Source organism: Triturus cristatus, chromosome 9 (genome assembly GCF_964204655.1).
Source record: "Triturus cristatus chromosome 9, aTriCri1.1, whole genome shotgun sequence".
NCBI classification, from domain to species: Eukaryota; Metazoa; Chordata; class Amphibia; order Caudata; family Salamandridae; genus Triturus; species Triturus cristatus.
In genome coordinates this window covers 1,010,879,652-1,010,906,217 of record NC_140592.1, presented here as the reverse complement: position 1 = coordinate 1,010,906,217, position 26,566 = coordinate 1,010,879,652, and the positions used below count along the sequence as shown (strand labels likewise).

The window sequence follows — 26,566 nt, the reverse complement described above, 5'->3', positions numbered from 1 at the left end:
GTATTGCTACATCGGAGTAGCAGGGCGGCTTTAGTGACACCAAACCACTAGCGCGATAAATTTAGGCCTGTGGGAAAGAGTTCACTGAGCTTCCTTGGGACTTAAGCTAAATGAAGTTGTTGAACATTTTCTTTTGCCCCATAAACTGAAGGAAGTGTGTAAAAATAGAGGTCTAAGCTGCTAAAAGAAGGATTGGGTGACAGAAGGGTATGAGAGGAGTTCACAAATGGCAATTATCTATTACAATCATAGCAATTGACTATCTTCACATCGAGACCCTGACCCCCTTGTACGGACAACAGTGAAGATTACTCGAGGCAAATGGATGATATGAACAGCAGCTGCTGCATTTCTCTCTATTTAACCTCTATCAACCATTCGGAATCACAACAAAAAACGCCACGTACAAAACAAGTAAGAGTATGGAAGCAGCAGAAGTTAGGTCTATAAAGCCCTTCCTCCACCCCTTCTGAAAACAACGGCTCCTGCTTGGTTTATTATGGGGGCACAAATGCCATTTCATGTAAATGCATTAATGTATAGAGATGAGCCACTGGACCACCTAGATAATGTAAATAAGATGCCTCAACATAGATTTAATCAAAAGAAAAAGAAATAGAGCAATCAACTGATGAAATACACTTTGACTTACCAATGTGAGGCTCATGTCCCCCAGAATCTTCCAGAGGTCATTCAGCGTGTTCAGTCCAACCAGCAGGACCACAAACAGCCCAACAAACTTTACTCCCAAGGCACCAGCAAGATTAACACCAGTCAGAAGCAACCAACACCACCAAGTGTAGGTGAAAGGCCTGAAAGAATATAGAGAAGGTGTGAAAATGGTGACAAGTGTTAGACTGCAAAAATGAATTGAATTATGCTATGGTAATGGATTGTTGGTGATGCATTTTAATGAGAATGAAGTGCTTGACATCCTATATGTTGTGTTCAGAGTGTACAGTACTGAGAATTGCTGATCTAAGGCTCAGTCATTTCATGCATGTATTTGCTTTAGTGTTTTACATACAATGCCAATTCATTCCGGTAGACCAGCAGCATCAGGATGTTAGGTAAGAGAAACACAGGGCAGAAACATGGCTCCCAGCGTAGGAAGCTGCGGGTTAGCTGATACAGATGGACCTAGGTACTGCAGGTTACCGATGGATTGATTGAGACGCTCTATAGTGAAATAAAATGCCAAGAAGTTCGAAAAATGTGTGATGATTCCTTTGAACACTTACTTGTTGCTTAAGCTCATTCTGTGTCTTTAGAACCACTAGACAACTGATCACCCAGCTCCAAACGCCACAGGATTCAAAATCTTTCAGTCCTTTTTATATATTGCTCAAATGAAGGCTTGCAGAAGGCATTAACTGATACATTCATCTACATTTGTTCTCAAACGGATTGCACCTACTGGAAAGATGGATTGGCATAAGGCTAGAGAGCATTTCATTTGAAGGTCATATGTTCAAAACTGAATCTGACCAATCTTAGGCTGGTAATCTCCATATATAATCTCATCAGTAAACTAAGTGGAAAGGGATGGAATGACCAACCAGTTACGTTCAATGCTTTGTTTCCTTTCTTTCTCCTTCTACTATTGCTTCCATGCCAGCCCGATACTCACCCACGGACCCATTACCTGCCACAGTTGCAGCTTCACCAGCCGCTGAACACCCGCACGCCCTACCCCACCCGCCAAAGCAGAACGCAACCGCCTCCGATGCATACTACTCAACACCCGCTCCGTTCACAAGCACGCCATCGAACTCTGGGACCTACTCGATTCAACCTCCCCGGTCATTGTCTTCCTAACAGAGACATGGATGAACCCCTCCTTGGCACCCGACATTGCCATAGCCATCCCAGATGGATACAAGATCACCAGAAGGGACCGCACGAACAGACCAGGACGACGAATAGCCAACATCTACAGGAATACCCTCAGAGTCTCGACCTGCACGACAGACCCTTCCAACACCGCCGAACACCTGCACTTCCAGATCCATACCGACCCCAACACCACCCTCAGAGGTACACTCGTTTACAGACCCCCCGGACCCTGGCCACAGTTCATCGACGCCATCTCAGACATCGTCAGCACACACACTCTTGCGTCCACAGACTACATCCTCCTCGGAGGCCTGAATTTCCACCTCGAGCACGCCGATGACAGCAACTTCGCCGCTCTGCTCGATAACCTGGCCAACCTCGGACTCAAACAGCTCGTCACGACCCCTACCCACACTGCCGGACACACGCTCGACCCCATCCTCTCAGCCAGCAACCACGTCACCTTCTGTTGCAGGGATTCTGCTCATGCACAGAACTATGCGCAGGAAACCAGGACCTCAGTGAATTGCGGTGTACCAAAAACTCACCTCACTACCCAGAACCCCTATCCGACCAGCATCAGTGTCCCATTCGTTATCTGTATTATCTCGGAGGTCCCAATGTATAGACAACCCAGAACAAGCGACTTAGAGTATTCTCAGGAATGGTGGGAATCGGAAATACCTGTTCGCTATTATACATATATCAATCCACAACAAAGTAATCAGAGACACGGTAAAGTTTAAAAGGTTTATTTTATAAACTACGTGTCCTAAGATGCAGTACTTTGGCTAACATAAGCAGACAAATGATTATAATTAAAACCATCAGCATTGTTACAATACCATAGAAAATGGAAGGAGAAATCATAGTATAAATGACAGTGGCATACAGCCACCTTCCTTTCGCTAGTAAACTAATATTATTAGATTAGTAGAAGGTCTCTTAGGCTTGAATGGGGAACCCCATACCGTAAAGATCAGCTTTATGAGGATCACATCACAGGATCAGCTTTGCTCTGCGCCTGGAAATGTTCTTCTCCAGAATGTGTTTCAAACGCTTGCAAACTGTAATATTAAAGGCTCACGATATTCAGGTATTTGCAGCTGTGTGCATATTATGACTAGAGAGTGGGCCGATCAACCTGGATTCAAAAACATACATTGTCTGGCTGCTCAAAGTGTTTTGCACACAATGTTCGGACCAAGGTCGCAGTGCATGTCTAGGGAGGTGAACAACAGACAGTTCTCATGTGAAGCAAAGGCAAGCAAGCAGTTCTCAAATAATAACATGTATCTGCAGTGTCGCGTGCAAAAGCAGCAAAAGTGGCAAGATGGCTTTCTACAAGCAAACGCGCTTATGCTAACATAGCAATGTATGTAGCTACCTTCACTACACTTCAGCCACACCACTGAACTCCACTGGACCGACCACCGCTGCATCCACTTCACGTTCAAGAAACCCACCGCGCACCACCACCCGCCACGGATCCCCTACCGCAGCTGGAACAAGGTCACAGAAGACCAGCTCATCACCACTCTTGCCCGAGACCCACCGACAAACACCTCCGACACCGACACAGCCGCCAGCAACCTCAGGCAATGGATTGATGACTGCGCCAACACTCTTGCCCGATCAAAAAACCCTCCAACAGACGCACCGACAGAAAGGCCAGCTGGTTCACCACCATCCTCCAGGAATCCAAGCGAACTTGCCGAAGACTGGAGAAAAAGTGGCAACGCGAAAAGATACGGGACAACCACGCAGCCCTTAAGAACGCCAGCCGCAACCACCACCAACTCATCCGAGCCACCAAAAGGACCTCCTTCAAGGAACGCATCGACAACAACGCACACAACAGTAAAGAGCTCTTCAACATCGAGAAGGAGCACTCCAACCCCAGCTCCAACGCCATCCCATCACAAGACCTATGCGACGCCCTAGCCACCTACTTCCACCGCAAGATCGCAGACATCCACGACAGCTCCCACACCCAGACCCTCCCTACAGCCGCCAACACTGCAGACCCACGGCCCCCCAGCCTCACCAACCACCTGCTCTCCTGCACACACCTTAATGACGACGTCACCATCAAGATCATGAACACCATCCACTCCAGCTCACCATCCGAACCCTGCCCTCACCACATCTTCAACAAAGCAAACCGCATCATCGCACCCCAACTTCGGAAGATCATCAACAGCTCCTTCAAGACCGCCACCTTCCCGGAAAGCTGGAAGCACGCCGAGATCAACGCCCTATTCAAAAAACCCACAGCAAACCCAAAGGTCCTCAAGAACTTTCGGCCCATCTCCCTTCTCCCGTTCCGGACGAAAGTCATCAAAAAGATTGTCAACAGGCAACTAACCCACTTCCTCGAGGAGAACACCATCCTGAACCCTTCCCAATCCGGATTCCGCAGCAATCGCAGCACCGAAACCGCCCTCATCGCTGCCACTGACGACATCAGGACCCTGCTGGACAACGGCGAAACCATGGCCCTCATCCTCCTGGACCTCTCGGCCGCCTTCGACACCGTCTGCCACCACATCCTACGCACATGCCTACACGACGCAGGAATACGCGACAAAGCCCTGGACTGGATCACCTCCTTCCTCACTGACAGAACCCAGAGGGTCCGCCTCCCCCCTTTCCATTCCGAAGCCACCAAAATCATCTGCGGCGTGCCCCAAGGATCATCCCTCAGCCCCACCCTTTTCAACATCTACATGGCACCGCTCGCCAACATCATCCGCTCGCACAACCTCAACATCATGTCCAACGCCGACGACACTCAACTGATCCTCTCACTCACCAAAAATCCCGCCACCACCAAAACCAACCTCCAAGAAGGAATGAAGGACGACGCCAGCTGGATGCAGTCCAGCCGCCTGAAACTCAACTCAGACAAAACAGAGGTCCTCATCCTCGGATCCGCGCCCTCCACCTGGGACGACTCTTGGTGGCCGGCTGTCCTGGGAGCCGCACCAAAACCCACCGACCATGCACGCAACCTGGGGTTCATCCTGGACTCATCGCTCTCAATGACCCAGCAAGTCAACGCCGTCTCCTCCTCCTGCTTCAACACCCTCCGCATGCTCCATCAGATCTACAGATGGATCCCCACCGGAACCAGAAAGATGGTCACACAGGCCCTCATCAGCAGCAGACTAGACTACGGCAACGCTCTCTACGCAGAGACCGCGATCAAACTCCAGAAAAGGCTCCAACGCATACAAAAAGCCTCCGCACATCTCATCCTTGACATTCCTTGCCACACCCACATCGCTGCCCACCCGAAAGACCTGCACTGGCTCCCAGTCAAGAACAGGATCCCCTTCAAACTCCTCACCCACGCCCACAAAGCACTACACAACGCCGGACCAGCATACCTCAACAAGCGTCTCAACTTCTACACCCCGAACCGCCAGCTTCGCTCCGCCCACCTCGCCCGTGCCCTCGCCACCATCCCACGCATCCACAGGACATCCCCCGGCAGCAAATCCTTCTCCTACCTCACTGCCACGACATGGAATACCCTCCCCACACAGCTGCGACAGACCCAGGACCTGCTGACCTTCAGGAGACTTCACAAGACCTGGCTATTCGAGCAGTAGCTGCACCCCCACTCCCTGCTCAGCGCTTTGAGACCCTCACGTGTGATTAGCGTCCTCTACAATTAAGTGATTGATTGATTGATTCCGTCTAAAATAGCACAGAAGAGCACTGGTTTATCTCTATGGATATCTCTGCTAATCTCATCGGTCCATACTGACATGTTATATTGTTTGTCTCTAATGTTTCGATATCTTGAATTAATCAAGGGCTGCAGGTCGAGGCATTTCTGGACAGCACATCCCATATCGAACTGAAGAGGATCGCAGTGGGCTAAGTGAGCTTCTGTCCACTTTCCCTTACTCGGTTGACTGAAGAGGAGTATGGGATTGAATCCATTTAACTTACTAGGGGTCTGGTGCCAATGTGGTTTGCACTTCACCTGGCTCATTGGTTTACTGGGACACCTCCGTTAGCTCGCTTATTGATCCTTCGGTCAGGCAGGATCTGAAGCGCACACGTTGGCACTGACAGACTAGAATCTGCATATGATCAGAGATATGCATGTTGTACAAAGTTTATGATTTTTAGTGATCCTTCTGTGTAGTGCTATAGCCCAGAACTGTCTCCAAACCTTCAATTTCCACCTCAATTTTCACCTCAAGCGGATTTGAAGTACAGTTTGCACTGCAGAAGCAAGTTAAATTGGTAAGGCAGGATTTGTGTCTCATGAGGCAATGTCCTTATTTCCCTCATTTTTCTCTCTAAATTTAATTGTTCATCCTGAAAGTGCCCCTGATCTTTTAATGTATTTACTTTGACTCGATCCATCAGCTTGTTGTATTTATTCATATTAATGTTTTGCAAACTTTAAGCTTGCGGATGGTTACTGATGCGTAAGTCAGTAGGATGCGTTCATCAAATGATATGCGTAACCTCAGGTAACCCTTTTTCTACTGTTACTACTATTTATCAACCAAACCTCACATTATTCCATTATTGTTGTCCTAGCACACCGTTGCCGTTATAAAGGAAAAGGCAAAGTTCATAATGTTCACTCAACAAGGTCTGAGGCTACTCCACACCGAGCTTCATTTGGAAGAACAGTACTGCGTTTCCCTGCAAGGTGGCAATTCAGAACAGGCATAGAGCTGTGCTAATAACATTGGGACATACAAGAAACATCAACAAGTCTTTTTCCTCGAGTTGCAGTTGCATGCTAAGCTGAACACTAGGATGCGCTAACCAGTGAAGAAGGACAAATAAAAAACTGTGTAGGAAATTTTGCAACACACTCATCTAAAACAGGTCATTAGTAGCAAGGTGGTTATGCTATATCTTTCAAGAACTTATCAGTAAAAACTGGATGGGCCTCTTTTTTCATTAGCCAGACATGTTCTGCCTGAAGTATTTTTGACGTGTGGAAAATTGGAAATTGAAAAGGCTCCATAGGTACTGAATACATGTGAAATATTCTATATCTTTGTATTGTGTATTTCGTATTTCAAAGAAGTATTTCTTCTGGTTTGGTGGTGTGTTTGGTGAATGCATTATATAAAGTTTTGTGTTCAATGCTTAAATTATCTCTGGCTCATGAGCAAAGGGGCCCTTATGCAACCACCGAGAGAAATCAAAAAGACTGCTCTGCTGCGGTCACTGTAGTATAAATAAAATCTGGAGGAGCTGGCAGTTAGCAGTTAGTCGCCTCTGCCTGCAATAAGAGAAGTTAAAGATAATACCACTGAAATCAAAGAGGAAGCGATGGCTTTTAAAAGAGATATGACAGAAGCTACCATGAGGATTTCTCAAATTAAACTAAAAAAAAAAGTAAGGAAAGCTGCATTATTGAACTGGCCCTACTGCAGAGAGGACCTCTTCTATTCAGAGATCTCTCACCAACATAGAAAGCCGTAAAAGGCCATTTAACCTCAGAGTTTTTGTTCTTAATAGAGAGTGGATAGTAATGATTGCAACATTTTGTTAAAAAAAAAAAAAAAAAAAATTATCAAAGACCTGAAAGAGCAAAAGAAACTGTCCATCTATATAAGCACTTTGTGCCAAACATAAGGACCAAGGGCCTGATTTAGAGTTTGGCAGACGAGGTACTCCACCACAAACATGCCAGAGTACCTGACCGCCAAAGTGACCGTCCACCAGCCCCATTCAGAGTCAGGTGGGCTGTCATGTTTCTGCGGCGTACTCCTGCAGCCTCCACCCTCGTAAACCCTACACCAGCAGCGCTCAGCCGCTTTAGTAGGTACATCAAACCATCCTCCCTACTTGGAGTGGATGGACTGATGTACTTTTTTCTGTTCCGTCCCACAGTGGAACCCAGCCAGGTCCAAACAGGAAACAAGCACTGGCAAAGCCAATAGGTTTCCTCTATGCGAAATCTATTGGTTTTGTCATTTTTTTTTTGACGTTACACTGCAGCGCGAGCTGTTGTGCAGCATGGTTTAAAGTAATATATATATATGTATAGCACAATGACGCGTCAACGCTGCCCATTATTTTGAAACGGCTTGCATTTCTTATAAGACAATAGAAGAAAAACATTATAAATACATATATATCTTTGTACAAAAAGGGCCTATTCACAATGCATACATATAATAAAATATATGTACCTATACAGGTGTGGCAAAATGTTTTGCTACCTTTAGAAATTCATACTTGTAAAGAAAGCAGGTTCTTTTCACCTCAACATTTTTGGACAGTTTAAAAAAAAAAGGCGTATTATTAAGCAACCGTAATGAAAACTAGACGCCTGAAACAATCATAAAAAGTTCAACACAATTATGGTAACTGTCGCTTGGAGACGATAGAAGAGTATGCATTTGGCGTTGAACAAATTACAAAATAATTCTGAGGCCACAAGAACAAAATAACCGAATAGAATTATTGACAAAAGTCTATCATTCCTTGCAAGAGGCGGACGTTTAGTAATTCGAGAAAGAAATGAACCCTTGGGACGCTTGTCTTCTCCAACATCCATCGCCAAGGCTAGCTGCAGAAGCGCACCGGCGACACCGTGTGGTGAAAGTAGAATGGTGCCAGCAAAATGAAAAGGTGGGATCAACGAAGTCCGCTATAACCTGTTTTGATTTTCGTTTAGCCCAGAATCAGTCCCTATTTCTAGAGATCTGCGTACATTCACAAACCCAACAGAAAATAGCACACCATGTTCTTATAAAGGGCACGGGCTTCCTAAAGACCCCATAACCATGAAAAGAGCTGCTGTGCGGCAGCGGCTGTTTTCTTGTAAACAGTTCCAGATTACCTTGTTACGCGTATCTACGTAAACACGACCCGTGCTATTACAATAGAATAACTCCCGCTCTCTGTAATTAAAACAAGCACTGGCAAAGCCAATAGGTCTCATTTAGGGGAGACCTATTGTTTGTCAACGATTTTAGTCATTTTATACAGTGTCAGAGATGCTCTGCAGCGTGGCTTAAAGAAAAAAATGTTTTTTTAAAAATCTCTATGACGGGCACGTCATAGGGTTTTATTTTACATTCAGCCATGAAAACTCGCAAAACCAATTAGCTCACTCGTGGGCCAGACCTATTGGCTTTGCCAATACTTTTTTTTCACTACATATTTTGAACCCTACATATAAGAAGGAAGCACTTTAAACTGTGTCGTAGAGCTAACTTATAGAACCTTGACAATTAAGGTAAACAACGACAGAAGGGCAATGTTAAAATGAATACAGACGCCTTTACTGGACATTCTATTGAAGTGTCATGTCTGGGCGTTTGCTGAATTTTAACAAATGAACCAAGGACCGGCTTTCGATTAGGTAAAGAATGTGTACATATAGAGTTTCTATGCATGTCTTGTTCTGACACCAAAAGCAGAGGCGGCAGCAACCAAATACATAAACCATCACAGGCCGCTACCCACTGGGCAAGAGACTGCTCCTATGCTGGAGTGTTGCGATGGCGCAGGAAACAAGCATTTGCAATGTAATAGATCTCGCATTTTAGAAACTTTGACCTATTGGTATTGTAAATGACAATGCCTTTTATTGTTGCAGGTTTTTAAAAAAACAAATAAATGGCATTGTCAGTTCAGTTCAAAAGCTTTATTCGGTATGTAAAATACAACCATATAAGCAGAACAAACATTTAAAAATACATATAAGACAAAATGTCTTATACACAATAACAAAAACAAAAGACCATATTTACACATTATTAAAGTGCATAGTTCTTTCCTTAGACTTAATAATCTTCCAACAAAGAATCCACATTATGAATGAAATAAAATGTAGATTCCATGAAAGTTATCCAATAAGTGCAAATATACAAAAGTGCTAAATATGGTAACAGTCCCACAATACATAATTCATCAAAAATTTCGCTTCAAGTTACAATTTCATATCAAAATCTGGGCGGTGTCCCTATATACAAGGTACATGACTAAATAAAATTAATCGGTGCAGACTATAGACTTCCTAATATTCATGCATTTCAGCACATAGGATGCCACAAAAAAACAGGTATCAGGGCTTTCTAGGGTTATTAGGAACTTCATTGCTGATTTAGTGGAACGTATATTATTTTTTAAAAGGATAGGTTTTAAGTAAAATTTCCTAAAATGACAATAAAATTTACAAAACAATAAAAAGTGACAGCAGCTTTGTTTTGACATATTATCACAGGGACACAGCATATTAGATTTGATCTTAATATCTGGGAAGGAGACTAGATGGTGTACAATTCCAAGCCTTAAACGGGTTAGGACAAATCTGTGTGAGTTATAAGTCACGGTGGCAAGATAGGTTTGAAAACCTGACCTTAAATTCAAGTCAAGGTAAGAAGCAACTGTTGTTAGATTTTTAGACTGATTTTCTCTAGCCAACTTCTTGAATGCTAGGAACTTGGATTTAATGTCTTTCTTTGGTATCAGTACAGCAGCTTCGGGGTTCAGACGGATGTTACATTCAAACAAAAGATTAAACCAGTGATAAATATAACTCAGCCAGGGAATACGAGATAGATTATCAAGTTTCAAGCAATCCTTGATGATTGTTTGTGTGAATACAGTCTCAGGTTTGGACCAGATAGAGCGCCAAAGAAGTAATGGGCGTAATGCGGCTAAATCCGCAATGAAGTCAATACCAGCCTCCATATGAGTTAAAATGTTGGGAGCCGAGGACGGGGCGCATAACAGCTTCTTCAAAAACTTATTTTCATCATTCTGTAAGCCATTAACAGAATGATGGCCCCAAACTCCTGCCCCATACAAAGCAGATGAAATACACCTAGCTTTGTAAATAGCTAGCATGTCTTTCACACTCCTTTGTCCCAGCTTAGCTACAAATCTGAAAATACTATTGGTGTTTCTATTCATCTTTAACCTTACGTTCTCGTCTTCATTCGTCCATTTCCCGTTGCCTGCGAATGTTATCCCTAAATAACAAAAACTATTAACCGGTTGAATCTTTACTTTATCAATAAAGAAGGAGGAATTGGATTTCGCCCTCTTTCCACAGGTCATAACAAAAGTCTTACTTTTATTAATGATCAATTTCCTCTCTTTGGTAAATAGCACAAATCTATCTATGAGGCGTTGCAAACCATTCTGTGTGCGTGAGATGAGAACTGCGTCATCTGCGTATAATAAAATAGGGGTAACGCTACCGTTGATCAAGGGGGCGTCTGAGGGTAATTTGCTTAAAATTGAATCAATTTCATTTATAAATAAAGAAAATAAAAACGGGGCCAAAACGCACCCTTGACGAATCCCTCTTGCAACTTTAAAAAAAGGTGTGCATTCTCCCATAGGACCAAAGCGTACTTTACATGAAAGGCCAGAATATAACCGAGCCAGAAAGAAAACACACTCTTTGGGAGCTCCGAGATCTAACAATGTGTCCCAAAGGATGTTGTGGTCTACAAGATCAAAGGCGCTACTTAGGTCTGCGAAACAAAGGAAGAGATTCCCCTCCTTTGCAACAGTGTATTTGTGTATTAAAAGATCTAAATTAATACACTGTTCCTGCGTCCCCAGGCCTTTCCTAAATCCGTATTGCGCCTTTGAAATTATCGTGTTATCTTCTGCCCATGTCTCAAGTCTCTTTAAGATTATTCTACTCAATATTTTTATCGAGGCGTCTAATAGAGAAATGGGACGATAATTGCTTGCCTCGGACCTTGATCCCTTCTTGAAAAGAGGAATAATTATTGACTGGCCCCAGGAAGTTGGCATCTGGCCCTCCGTTATTGCATTAAAAAACCTGGTCAGGATCGGTGCCCACAGATCTAATTCAGATTTATACAAATCCAGCGGGACTCCATCCGGGCCAGGTGCCTTTCCGCCCTTACTATTACGTAGGCCTTCATAAACCTCATCAAGACCAATATCTAAAGGCAATCTAGGCCAAGTAAACTCATTGTCCATATGGGAATCTAAAATTAACCTATCCGGATTAAAAATATTTAAAAAGTGGTGCATCCATGATTGACAGTCGACGTGAGAGGTTATTTCAGGCACTGAGTCATCTTTTAAGAAGGGACTGTTTATGGTCTGCCAGTATAACTTGCTATCGTTTGTTTCAGCCGCACAGCTGAGTTTATACCAAGCCTCCTCTTGGAGAGCTTTTTTCCTTTTAGCAAGCGATGTTTTATAGGCAAAACGACAAGATTTAATTGCTGTACAATCGCGTGGTTTAATGCTCATCGCCTGCTTTAGGGCATGAAGAGCATGCGTACAACTTTTATCGAACCAACCAATGTTAATTACTCTTTTCCCCTTATGCGGCTTTGTGAGTAAGTTATCAATTGTTGCACTAATAGTACGTAGGTGGTTCAATATAACTTGCGAATGTACCTCGTCGCTAATACAATAGGTTATCTCCAAGGTACACTTTCTTAAAACCTCCTCCAACAATTCATGTGGAACGACCTTGGACCATTTAATCCTGAACCCATTGGGTCTTACAGCCTCGATAAAATTAATCCTATTGTTAGCATCCATGTTTTTGGGACCCCAACAGTGCAGTGATACAGAGATACTGTTATGATCACTTAGAATTTGCTCGTTAACACACAAGTTGGAGTATGCACAATCGTTGGACAATAAAATGTGGTCAATGTATGAGTTAGCTCCTCTTCCGGTAAATGTTGGACAGGTAACGTTGTTACTATTCTTCGTGCAACTTAACATATCCAAATCAAATTTTGCTAACATCATGTTAAGGATAGTGCCATAAGTACAATGTGGGAAGTGTAAACCATCATTTCCCTCCATGTTACCACTTTCCCTTGTGAAGCCACATGAATTACTCGAGGCATGAAGACAGGGACTTATATTAAAGTCACCCAGCCAAAGAACTATAGATTGGTGGCCTGTGACTGCCTGAGTCCTCTCAATTTCTTTTTCAAGCTCAATCAGGATATTACCTCTATCGGCAGTAAATACATTATTATAAAAATTTATCAACAACAAATCTTTCCCTTTGTCAAACTCTAGACGTAGCACCTGGGAATGGACATCCACAGAAACACAACTTTTAACTTTGCAGGTTTTTAGTTTAGTAGATATTAAAAGCAAGAGACCACCTTTAGCTCTTCCTGCAATTGAACTCACTGCATTCAAGCTGTATGCTAAATAACCCTCAATAAAGATAGGTTCCTCACACCACGTCTCCTGAAGACATATTATATCGTACCCAATATTAATAAAATCCTTCCACCAGGGGGAGTCTAACTTCCTCTTCAGACCAGCAATATTCCACGTGACAACGCGGTAACCTGTATCAAGATCAAGATCACGCTTAGCCCTTGTGTGATCATTTGCTGGGTCTACCAGGGGAAGGTCAAAATTTAAAGAAGGATCTGCAATGGTACGACAATTCTGTGTCTTATTGATTCCCTTGTTCTCCGGAGCAGCTTCTGCCTTGTTAAGTTCAGGCAAAGGTGAGGGGGGAACAGTCACTACAATATCAGAGCAGATACCACTAACTGATTTCTCATTCGTGGTCATAGAAATATTGGACAGTCAGTCATTTTCCTCCAATGAGGACAGGGCAGAGTAACGGTTGAAAAGGGGAATGGTGTAGTCCCTTTGCCTACCGAATTCCTCATTAAACTGTGTATACCCTCTATTATAATGCCAATAGGTCAAAATCTGGCAATTGCGAGACCTATTGTATTGCAAATGCTTGTTGTTTACAAGCGCCCCATGCTGCGCTTATACATCATGCCTCGCAGCGCATGCGCTACCCAGGCTCGACCTGATGAAAGCGGCTGTCTGTGGGTGGTTGGCTGCTCTTGGGAAAACCAGCTTTGGAAATAGAGTATATAAGAAACAAATACTCGCAAAGGCTCTTTTCTCGGCGGAGGTCCGGAAGTGAGAGCATTGCACAATAATAATCCCTTCCCAGCTGATAAGGAGCAGCACTTCCAATTGCAATCATCTGCAAAGGAGCGGACTTCTAAACCTTCAACCGACCCCGAATTCACGCTCATAGTTTCAATTCTAGGAGGCGGTTGCCTAAAAAGCAGCTAGCTGTGAGGCAGTAAGTAAGTGAACTTGAGTCGAGGCTCACATGGGTCAGTATCTCTGATTGAGGAATTAATTTCTCCCGTTTCGCCCAGGAACACAAATTATGACGCTTTCAACTGGAACCCACTCCAGAAACAGCATGCGCTCTGACTTGTGTTCAATCTTGGTTTTAAAGCGACGCATTAATATTGCTTCCTAATACGACATTTCCAATATCATCCGTGCATAATTGCTCCCAATTAAGCGCGGTGTAGGCCGCTTTTACCAAAAAAAAACATTTGTTTGTCAAGTTGACAAACATGCTTTTTTTTGTAAAAGCGCCCCGTGAAAGCGCGCATGGTGCGTTGAATGTTGCAGGAACACATGTTGTGTCTGCAATAAGAGAAACTCAATAAAGAAAATAGTACTTACAAACTAAATAACACGTACCATGTAGCAACCGAAGCAAAAAGGATAATCCTCATGGGAGGTTACAAATGAAGACAAGTCGGTACTAAGGAGGGACTAACAAGCCTATTTACGAGTCAGAAGCCAGCATTTATGAAGGACAATGACACAAGCCAATGACAAATATGGGTGGAGAGTGGGCGGGGCTACAAGTGCATACTCCAATACAGCATACCTTGCAGAGCAGCGCATGCGTTGCCCAGGCTCGACATAAAAATGGGCGAGCAAACGACTCAACATGATGAATGAGCCAACGGTGTGCCCTAGCTCTAAGTGCTCATGCAATCTCCAAGCGCTGAAAATATTATGCAACAAACATCAGAGTAGCACCTGCTGTCGAGGGCTGCGATGGGTGTATGATGAGGTGTCTTCAAAATTCAAGAACGTGCATTTCTTTTAACCAGCAGAAGTGTTTAACCTTAGTACATCAGCTTATATGAGAAGCAGTGGCGGCTCCTCCGCTAAGACGGAGGACCGTCAGCCCACTGTTTTTGCAGCAGTACAAGTAAAAAATAAAATGATAACTCAGTTATTTAATTTTTTCCTTTTTGCGAGGCAGCTTGGCAAGGCGGGGTGGGGCTGACAGAACAGCCGAGGAGTGGGTTGCCCCACTCCCAAGTGCGCAGTGACTGTTTGGCCGGCCCTCTAAGGCATTACAGCCTGGGTGGAGAACATTCCCAGGCCCCCATGCCCTGTCTGAGCACCGAGCCACGGCGCTCAGGGGAGCCTGGGTGCTTCCAGGCTGCTTCCTGTTCCTCCATGCGGGAGGAAGAGAGACGCGACCAGGAGGAGCAGCAAGGAGGAGGCGGCAAGCAGGTAAGTTACATTTTTTATTTTTATTAAACCTCACCTAACCCCACCCTACACCTCCCCCTCCTCCACCCCTCCACTCCTGATCGGTGCCGGCTGCCGCTGATGAGAAGTAGAAATTAAAAGTGAGTTTTTAAACAAACTGAGAAGCACTCCTGCCCTGGCCCTGAAGACAATATTTATAGTGAAGTAAGAGGCAAAACAAAATTCCCATTAAAGATGGAGTGACATTACAGACGATTAAACACAAATGAGGTTCTAGGAACAGTGCACATCCTAAACAATGAACAAAAAGGTGGCTGGTTAGATAAAACACTTGTCCAACATGGCACAATATGGTTAAACAGGGAAGATGGAGAAGTTCACATCAAATGAACAGAGAAACCAAGAACAGGCCACATTATTTGCCCCCATTTTTTAGGTCTCGCCTAGAGCGTAGCGCGCAGCACTGCTCTAGGAGTGACCTTTAGGAATCGGTCAGCTCTTTTCAAGCACTCGTGCTTGTGCTGGCATCCACCTTGCAGCAGCGAGCAGTGGCACGCGTGTAATTGAAAACAAATGGCCCGTGCGCCGTTGCTCCCTCCCGTAAGGTGGATTCCAGCACAAGCAAGAGTGCTTGAAAACAGCTGTTTGCATTTGCCTGTTTTTTTTTCTCCATGTTTAGTCTTGCCCTCGCTATCCTTTCTGAACTGCTTGTCTTGCCGTCGCTTGGCAGAAATGTTTATGTCTGTTCCATTCAGTCTAATATCAAAATTAGATGTTTAAGTACATGTTTTCATGCACCAAAAAAACAGGAACAGTTTTGCATATTTGTGATTTCCTCTGCTAATACTGAATCATTTTCTGTATTTATGCTGTCCACGGGTTTGCTTTTCTCAAACGGTGCAGTGAAAATGTAAGATGTGTGTTTACGGGTCTGCTTCTGCTGTCATCGCACAGTAAATATTCCCTATATAAATTCGATGCTCTGCCTTAAATTCACGATGCGTTGTTTATGCTGCTCTGCTATAGTTTCACTGCCCACTATTTCTTTACACGTTTGCTGCTTCCTCTGCTATAATTTCACAGGTGTTGTACTATTTACGGCATGACCACAACTCCGCGTCAGCATGCTAATCAACCTGAAAGTAAAAGTTACAGGCTTCATTTATTTGCCTTTTGAAAACTACATTAATAGATGTAATATACATAAATGATACATGCTGTTCAAACCTATGTTTATGCTGAAGGCCACTGATTCACGTTAAAACTCTATAGTCTAGTGGAGCTCTCAATCCATTCAAAGCGAGACATATGTGAGCTAAGCAGAAACTTAGAAGACCTAGTCTCAACTATTTAAATTCATAGCTCTTCTACTTCATATGTCTGCTGAATAATTAAAGTTGCGACCTACTTCCAGCAGACTATACTTTTGTATTAAGGTCAGAAATATGGTGCACCACTGTTTTTTACAGGCACCATCTTTAAAAGTTACCAATGCCCTCATGGAAATAAATTGCCTTACAACAGGCTGAATATGTTACAATTAAAATTTAAATCAATTTATAAGCGTAAAACTTCAGGCACATGTGGTTAAAAAATTGTCAAGAACAACTACCACTGTTAAACGAAATGTGACTGGTTGCTCTGTCTTCTTTCTGATGTTTGTAAACACGCAGCTTCTCTGCTGCATGGATATCCACTTATATGGTCCAAATGGTGAGACCTATTGGCTATGCCAATGCTTGTTGATTTATTGGAAAGGGGCAGGCCCTCTGCAAGTCGACTCTATGCACGCATGTTGGGATCCGGGGGCAGTCAACGGCCAGAAAGAGCTCCTGCCTGTCTGAGTGATCTTGGCGGCTGGCTTTACCTGCGAGTGTGGGGTCCCTCTTCCCCGAATCCCAGTGGCGCCTGCAATCCTGGGTAACGGCAAGGCAGGCACACATTTGTTCGTTGGCTAAGCCTTTTCTGCAGGTGAATAAAACCAAAACTACCAAGAAGTTGTTTTTTAATATCAAAAGTGAATCCTTCTTAAGTGAAACACGAGTTATACAGGCAATAGATCCAAATGGCTTCCCCGGAGAGTGACACCGGGGCACCAGTGGCACATCAGGGCCAGGAGCCAATATGGTATCATATGACCAGTTGGTCCGAGGATGTGAATCTGGGGTTTAAACAAAATATCAATCCTTATCCCTCTGAAGCCTGACGAGTCAAATGTTACTGCTATTTCAGTCAGCAGGGCGCAGGGAGGGCAATGCGTGTGTAACTGCTGCAGTGCTGGAAGCCCAGCATTACAGAAGGAAACTTCAAAAGTTACTCTAATCTGCCCTTCCCCACCAATGCACACCATTTTCTGCTCCATTCTGGGGCGAGTTTTTCCAGTGTGTATACATAATTTCGTCTGCGTTTATTTTTCTTTGCATTTTTTATATATCATATTATTATATAGCTCTTTATATCGAACTTTTTTTCGAGTCTACGCACTATAAATAAGCATATTACCCAACTGAATTGATCTCATGTTACTGACTTTCTGTGTGTCCCAGAGCGTAAAAGAGTGCTGTAGGGTAAAGAACTACAGGGAGCATCAATTTGGGGATCTGGGAACGAAGGAAGGAATGGGTTGGCTTGGAGGCATCGAGTTGCTTCGTTATGATGAGCAGTAAATCAGTGAGAGCCAGGAACGTTAAGAAAGGTGCAGAAGAAAAGGGCTTCAGAGGGAAATCTGAGGCTTGAGGGGGTTTGTGAAAAGAGATGAAGGGTGGGACGAAAGGGGTCTCAGCAGTTTCAGACTCGCCGGCTGTATTGAATTAAAGTCTCTTTATGTACAGCGCTCAAATACCTTCGACTCGAGTTTGCGCTATCTAAAAACAGTAACAAAAACAAGTCAATGCCTTTTTATGAAGCAGGACAGGACAACGGTATCTGGCTTCTGGATCAGGCAATGGGGAGGAGGGGCAACAAAGAGGGAAGAAGCAAACAGATGGTCAGAAACATGCACTCTGTACAGTGACTCAACAAAAAGAAGAAAAAAAATAACGCAGAAAATCGCAAGCAGTGTAAGGTCACATGTACTTGGGCCATGCTCTAGGGGAGGGTCACATGCAAGAAGAGGGAAGTGCCAATGGCAGGGCTGACCAGCAGGAAGTAAGCAACTGAGAGTGGATTTGAACCCCACCAATGGTAAGTAATGAGCGGCACTCAAACCCACTAAGAGTAAACAACGTGTCTCGAAGAGACAGCGCATAAGCTATCTAGGAGAGATCTGGAAAAAAAAACGTACCTCCAGAAGCATGCAACAAGTGGAAGGACACTAGTCACCGGAAGCAGTACTAGGTCCAGGCTCCACAGCACAATGACGTATGCAAGGAGGAGGAAGCGCTGACCAGCAAGGAAACAACAGTCACGTGGGAGTCCACTAATGGTAAATTAAAGTGATGTGGGAGCCAGCCAATGCCAAGTAAAGTGACATGGGGAGCGATGTGGAAGCCAGCCAAAAGTAATGGGCAATGGATTCTAAACCCCTTTTAAGATTGTTTTTTTTTTTTTAAATATATGAGATTTTACAAGCACTGTGCAGGCAAAACCTAAAAAATAAAATTGCCCCCTCCCCCCTTGGAAAAAACTTCCAGGTTATTTTTTTGTTTTTGGAAAACCAAAAGTGTTTGGTGAGTAGCCACCTGAAACCATGGCGGCTGCTCACCAAAGTTTAAGTGCCTTCAGAGGAGCAGCAGTGATGGTGGCTGCTCTGAAGGCACAGAGCTCTCCACAGGACTGACAGAGACCACTTAATATGGTGGACAGCAGTCTTGCCAGACAGTGAGAGGAAAGCCCTTCACAACACTGAAGGGAGGCAGACCACCCACCAAAGTCTAAATCAGGTCCTAAGATCTATAGATGCCACATATATTATCACTATAATCCATCCAAAATGAGAAAGTTAAATGTCAAATGCGTTTTCTCACCATCACATTTCATTCTGTTATTAGACTGAATTTGTAACGCTAAAGTGGACATTGCTCTCTGAACGTAGTTGTTTTTGTACAAAATCTTCTACTCTTGTAAACTCTTATGAATTATCTTCTATGAAGCATGTTTTAGGTAAGTGTTCATGACTTGAAGCAAGGCTGGTCTTTCTGTGGTTCCTTGTTAGCAGACGATATGGATTAGGCTACGAGTAATTACTGTGTCCATTCAAGTAGTCATTTTATACCTCCGTTTGACTTCCTCTTGTTCTTTTTTTGTACTTATTTTCTTTAGAAAACAAGTAACATATTCCACATTAGTCTGAATTACCAAATCACTGTTCATAATTTATACTAGAATACAAGACTAATATTCAAAAATTAAAATCAGCAAAAAGAAAGAAAATATTTTACTGTGATATAATGAAATCCTTCAGATGATCAAATATTAAGTATGTCTAAACACTGGTGTTCTACCTTTGTTTCACCCCGAGCTAAGGGCAAAAAGAAGGGTCCTGACAATTAGGTTCTGATGAATTAAATTTAGCATCTAGCTTTGCATAATGAATGCTTAAAAAGCAACCGAATACTTTATGTTTTGGCACGATCTGATAGATGGGATATCCTTAGCTAGTCACTCACTGGCATTTAGATGGTATTTCAAGTGGTTTTTAAAAGCTAGTTATTCGTAATAGATAGCCTATTCTTAACAGGCTATCTATAAACAATCAAGATGCAATGAAGTGTGTCAAGACTTGGTTTATCTGCTCAGATTAACTTATGTCTGATGAACAAAATACCCACTACAAAATATTTTTCCCCAGCGCCCACAAAACAATGGCACTGTACTGATTGCCTATTAAGTGGCATACTTTGAAATTCAATTGAGAAAGCATTAGCTAAATTATATGCTTAAGCTACTGAAGTTCTATAGTACATGGCTATCCCCAAATGGGAGGGGGTCAGTATTTTAGACAGAACCAAGAACAATCTTCAAAGCTAGTTTATTAACTTAATTATTCTAAGTCTGAATTTAGCTATTAAACACATGTAAGAGATACTAATATTGAATGAACTTTCTCTTCTATAACTTAAATATTTATTTTGCTAATAACATTTCTGAGATGGCTCAAATTAATTGTGATGGGATACAGACATTGACCAAAGCCTCTATGCCTCCCCTAGATATTTCTGGGTGGGGAAGAGCAGACTCTTTAAAGTACCTAGTGTACCACAGGCTATATCTGTTTAACTATTTTTTATTTGAATTTTGCAGATCTTGTCTTATACTTACCCTTTTGAGCCAATAAGTATATCCAATAATGCTATACCACTTAATCTTCATACGAGCAGAAATAACAAAATCTCGTTTGAAAAGTCACCCATTTGGAAACAATTTGCTATGAAAATAAAAAGCTATGAGGAGAAAGCCCATTTATTCAAGATTTGATTCAGAGAAGCCAGAAAAAACAAACTGAGACACAAACTGCCAGTATAGAATATTCTAGGTCATAGGAGGTAATGAATGCCTCAAAGGTGCATTGTTCCATTTTCAACTTTACTAAGCGTTTAATGTGTGGCAGTCTTTATATTTTCATTCCGGTTATGTTTGCTTTTTCAAAGAGTTACATTTGATAGATGACACTCTATTGTCCTTCCAAACCATTTTTCATTCGCAATTTAAAGAATGAAATTCAGTTAACCTCCCCTCCAAATAAGCATATGTGCTCTGCGATCCTGCACAACGACAGAGCAATTCAATATTTATGAATATCAAGAAATACTCTTGTTAGAACTGGGATTCTCTAGTTGGCTGAGGTAGGTACCTTAGGCCAAATAGGGACCCTTGCTTCTAAGTCAGGGAAAGGAAGGACACCTCCTCAGATAGCCCCTGCTCACCCCCACGGTAGCTTGGCATGAGTAGCCAGGCTTATCTCCAAGGCAAATGTGTAAAGTATTTGCAACCCCGCTCTCAGCAACCCAATGATGACACCACAAATGGACCCCACTAGAGTTTAATAAAAAAACAAGTATATGTTTATATAAAAAGATATACGATGAGACCACACGATAAAAATCCAACATATGCGTATTTGTAATATTCCTCCTGGCCGGTTATTAGGCCAGCCAGCCCTTGTAGGTGCTGGCGGTATTAATGAGCAATTCTAGATTATCCAATGTAGTCCTAATGCACTGCTATGCAGTTCGTATGGCAAGAATCAGGCACTTCGCAATGTAAAAATAATGCAGTTTGTTATGCAACAATCAAGCAATTCGAAACGCCAAAATAATGCAATGTGTAATGCAACTATCTGGCAGTTTGTTATGCAAACAAAGGCACTGCATAATGCAACAATAAGGTAGTTCGTTATGCAAACTAATGCAATGCGTAATGCAACAATCAGGCAGTTCGTTATGCAGAAATAATGCAATGCGTAATGCAGCAATCAGGCAGTTCGTAATACCGAAATAATGTACTCCAGCACCGATCACGGTGCCCTAGACGGTCTCTATACCACTCCAGCTGACTCGTGGTCAGCAAATGCCAAATTATGCCCCCAACACAGGTATAGTGTAAAACAAAGTGTAGCTCCACACTCCGGCCCCGGTACTGCCAATCCTCGGCAAGTACGGGCCGCAATGCGGATGCTCGCGCTGCAAAAGGAGGAAAGGCCGAGAGCGTTTCTCTCGTAGCCCACACCCCGCCCCAGGCGCGACACACGCACACAGAGTTACCTGGTGGTTGCGATCTCACTCTCCTCTCCTTGCGACTTGGGCATCCGATGCGACTTCGTGGATTTTGGGCACCCCCCACTCCCCCACCCAACAGGGTTGGTTTGAGGTCTCTCCTTGGCAAAGGTCGGCTCGGGCTGGCGGTACAGCTCCTCTGGTGATGCCGGTCCGGGCCGATGGCAATGACGAAGGTCTCAGGCTGCAACAGGGCACATGCACACAGCATCGCTGAGACTCACTTAGGCTCCGGGTGGCCACGATCACAGGGCAATTCCTCACGACGGTCTCAGGCTGCACGAAGCACACGCACACAGCGTCGCTGAGACGGACTTGAGCTTCGGGTGTACACGGTCACAGGGCAATCCTCACGAAAGTCTCAGGCTGCACAAAGCACACGCACACAGCGTCGCTGAGACTCACTTGGACTCCAGGTGCACACGATCACAGGACAATCCTCAACTTGGACTCCAGGTGTGCACGGTCACAGGGCAATCCTCACGAAGGCCTCAGGCTGCACAAAGCACACATCGTCGCTGAGACTCACTTGGACTCCGGGTGTGCACAATCACAGGACAATCCTCACGAAGGTCTCAGGCTGCACAAAGCACACGCACACAGTGTCGCAGAGACTCACTTGAACTCCGGGTGCACACAATCACAGGACAATCCTCAACTTGGACTCCAGGTGTGCACAGCCACAGGGCAATCCTCAAGAAGGTCTCATGCTGCACAAAGCGCACACCCACTGCGTCGCTGAGACTCACTTGGACTGCAGGTGCACACTATCACAGGACAATTCTTACGAGGGTCTCAGGCTGCAAAAAGCACACGCACACAGCGTCACTGAGACACACCTGGAAACTTTTGTGTTACTGAGTTTCCACGACAGGGAGTCAGCTCTCCTCGGGCCCTGGGGGATAAGTTACTTCAGGACACAGCAAAGTCCTTTCAAGCAGGGGGACAAAGCACACAACAAAGTCCCTTTAGCCCGTCCTTGGTTAAAGCAGCAAACTGCAGGCCAGCCCCAGAACACACAGCAAGAGGTTCCTCTTAACCATGAAGTAGTTTCAATCCTTTTCAGTCTTGATCAGTTCCATTCCAACGTTCAGGGGTTTCAGCTCTCATAGTTATACCCCTCAATGTCTTTGAAGTCTTTGTGTTCAGGGGGGCACTGACCCCTGTCCAAACCAGTTATGGGTGTCTCCCTGTCAGTGTCACCTTCTTCGTTTGACAGTGGGGGGTCTGGATCCTTAATCACTCAGCAGGGGATGGAGCCATTGTTTTATGGCAGCAGCACAGGCCTCTTCACCTCCAGGGGCTACTCCTCCCCCCTACACTCCAGATGCAGGTCAGCCTTTGCAGTCTCACCTCCTCCCCTGGGTCAAGACATTCCCCAGATCCTATCACTTTTAAGCCCAGACAGTCAATCCACAACCAGGCTGAGACACACAGAAATGTTAGAGCACAAAAACCCAGTCACTTCTAAAAGAGTGGTTTCTAAACACACAATGCAAAAACCACCTTCACAAAAAGATGTGCTATTAAATTGTGAGTTCGGGCACACTAAACTTCACCTCTCCCTCTTAAGCCTTTCGGAAGATAGGCTGGAAACATATTACACAGCCTCCCTATTCTGTCCTATGGGCAAGATGGCCTTTTTTTGTAACAGTGAAAAACTAAATGGAGAGTATTTCACTGTCAGGACATGATACACACCTCAGCACCTGTCCTACCTTTCACATACACTGCACCCTGCCCAGGGGGTACCTTGGACCTACCATAGAGGTGTCTGATGTGCATAGAAAGGGAAGGGTAAGGCCTGGCAAGTGGGTGCACTTGTCAGGACAACATGGCAGTTTAACAAACTGCGTGCAGGCACTGCAGTGGCAGGCCTGAGTTCTCTCTTTAGGGCTACTTGTGTGGGTGGCACAATTAGTGCTGCAGGCCCACTAGTAGCATTTGCATTACTAGCCCTGGCACACACAGTGCACTTTACTAGGGACTTTACTAGTAAGGCAAACATACCAATCATGAACAACAAATTACCATTACACTTTACACAGGGAGCACTTGCACTTTGACACTGATCAGCAGTGGCAAAGTGCCCAAAGCTAAGTTGGCAACACCATGTCAGAAAAAAGGTCTAAGGGGAAGGCAAAACGTTTAAGGAACTTTAGCTAAAAAGGGCCAAGTCCAACAACTCTGTTAAAGAGAGCCCAAGTATGGGGTACAACAACACAGAAAATATACAAAGCCATACTTAGAACAATAAAAAAAAAATATATATATATATTTTATTCTGAGTACACTCCGCACATATGCTGTAACATCAAAACACCCTGGGTATTCTCCATAGAAAAATATAAAGGCTCAGACAGCACCATATGCACATGCATTACACATATCAATAAGGGAAAGGGCAAGCAAAGGTCTATTAAAGACAAGAGATAAATGGGTCTCACCTTCCAATTGGTTTACTCAAGCTTTTGGCTTCGCCATTGCTTTTTGGCGATGCTGTTCAGTCAAGCACATGAAATAGAAGTAAGTGGCCCATTAGCAAATACAAAGCTGCAAGAAATTGACTGAGAAGGGCAGGGAGCGACAGAGGTATTAGTACAAATCACTGGAGCAGGGAGCAAGGTGGTCAGGGAGCAACAGGGAGCTGCGGAGCAATATGGTAGTTTTGGGGGAGGTGACTTTTTTTTTTTTTTTAAAGCCAGGAGGGGTGCAGGAAGCAATGGATGAGCTTGAAAGAGAGGGTTGGTGGGCAGCACTGGGGGAGAGGGGTTGCGTGGGGAAGAACACCACAAGGGAGAGCTCAATAAAATGCATGCACTCCTATGAAGTGCTGAATGAAACAGAACAAAATATAGTTCTCAGAATGTAAGCAGTGGAAGGAGAAAAGCCATCCAATCAAAAGAATCGCAAAGAAGTTATGCCCCTGGCAATGGACAAACACACAAAGAGGAAGGCAAGCCATTGAACAAGAAGCAGCAAATGAGATTGAGAAGAAAGCCAACCAAAGATAAGAAATGGGCTGACCCAAAGCCCACTGTAAGTATTGAGATTGTACACATGAGGTCTTTGAGAAGCTGTCTGTAAGCAAGACTCACAATACGGTAGACGATGACAACAGAAAGGAGAAAAAAGCACATGCGGAGCATGTCCAATCTATACCAGATCCCAAAAAATTGAATAGAAACAACAAACCTGCAACCCGCCCCTCACCATGTTTTTACACTACTACACAAAATTAATTAAAAATCTCCACATTGCTGGAGGAGCCTAGCGCGCAACCAAGATGGCCGCGTAGGTGCGAGGCTCCCGAGGACCTCCGCGACCTCCTACGATTATCCTGAACATATCCTGTCCCAGATGAGGGGACTGTGTTGGTGAGCCTGAGCTGAGGTGGCACCCGTTTTCCGCTTCCAAATCGGACCTCGGACACCGGCTTGAGCACCGATCGAGGTTTGCGGCCTTCTCCTAGCCGAACCCCGGATTTGCGCTGTGGGGCGATCCAGTGACAAAGTGAACAACAGCGGCGGGCAGGGCTTGGTGGCTCGCGTACCCCGCACTTTCACTTTCGCACCCCCCTTGCTGTCTCTGCGAGGTTGGGTCGCGGGGCTTTGTGTGTTGGTGTGGCCTCGCCGGGGACCCTGCCTGCCCGCCGGCTGTGATCCGCCCCGCAGATCTGAGGTGGCCCCCCCCCCGGAGCCCGTGGACCGGCTTGACTGCCCTTCACGGCGTGGCTGGTGCGACCGGGAGATTGGGACCATGGCCACGAAACAAGATGGTGACCGTGCAAAGATAAAATCGACCCGGCGTGGCGCAGTCCATCAGTCCAACAGCATGGACCGATATACCCTCCAGAAGGGATCTCCCGAGGTGCCGCGCAGGTCCCCTGAGGGCCCTACTGATGCCCCCGATCTGCCCACGGATCTGACTCTGCGGGATGTCATGGGCACCATCGCCGAAATGAAGGCCTCGGTGGGCCAGCGTTTCGATACACTGGCGCAGAAGATCGACTCGGTCCTCGTGGATGTTGGCCTGGTAAGGGCCGATCTCTCCAAGACCAACGACCGAGTCGATTCTTTGGCCCACACCGCATCGGGCCTTACGACAGATGTGGCGGCCCTACAAACGGAGGTGCGCCGGCTTGCTCGGGCGAGTGCGCTGATGGATCGCCGCCTGGAGGACTCTGAGAGTCGGGCCCGGAGGAACAACATTCGTATCATCGGGGTGCCTGGGGGACGTGAGGAGGCGGCGGCGGACCTTTTCGTGGAGGACCTGATTGTTACCCATCTCCAGCCACGGGGGCTGAGTAAATTCTTTGCTGTGGAGAGGGCCCACAGGGTTCCCGGGGGAAGGCCTAAGGTCGGAGCCGCTCCGAGACCTCTCATTGCCCGGATTTTTAATTTTCGGGATAGAGACGCTAGCCTGCAATCCTCCAGACTACAGGGACCGATTAGACTTGACAATATGGACATTCATTTTTATCCTGATTTCACCCCAGCGGTCCAGAAGCAGAGACTGAGCTTCCTCGGTGTCAAACGCCGTCTTCGGGACCTAAACCTCAAATACGCCATGCTTTTCCCAGCTAAGCTGCGAGTGGAGGTGGATGGTCGCATGCACTTTTTTGATCGTCCCGAAGCGGCCGGGGACTGGCTGGATACTCTGTCTGGGGATCGGGATCGGGGGGGCGGGGGGGGGGAGCGGCG

General features: G+C 44.9%; 1 protein-coding gene across 2 annotated transcripts in view; it reads right to left on the bottom strand.

Annotated features, from left to right (window-relative positions):
* Positions 1-26,566, bottom strand: part of POMT2 (protein O-mannosyltransferase 2) — a 408,616-nt gene that overhangs the window by 221,043 nt on the left and 161,007 nt on the right. For both annotated transcript variants that reach the window (XM_085626671.1, XM_085626672.1), the window contains one exon: positions 653-812. In XM_085626671.1, coding sequence (XP_085482797.1) covers positions 653-812 — 160 coding nt within the window. The remainder of the gene's footprint in view (positions 1-652; positions 813-26,566) is intronic.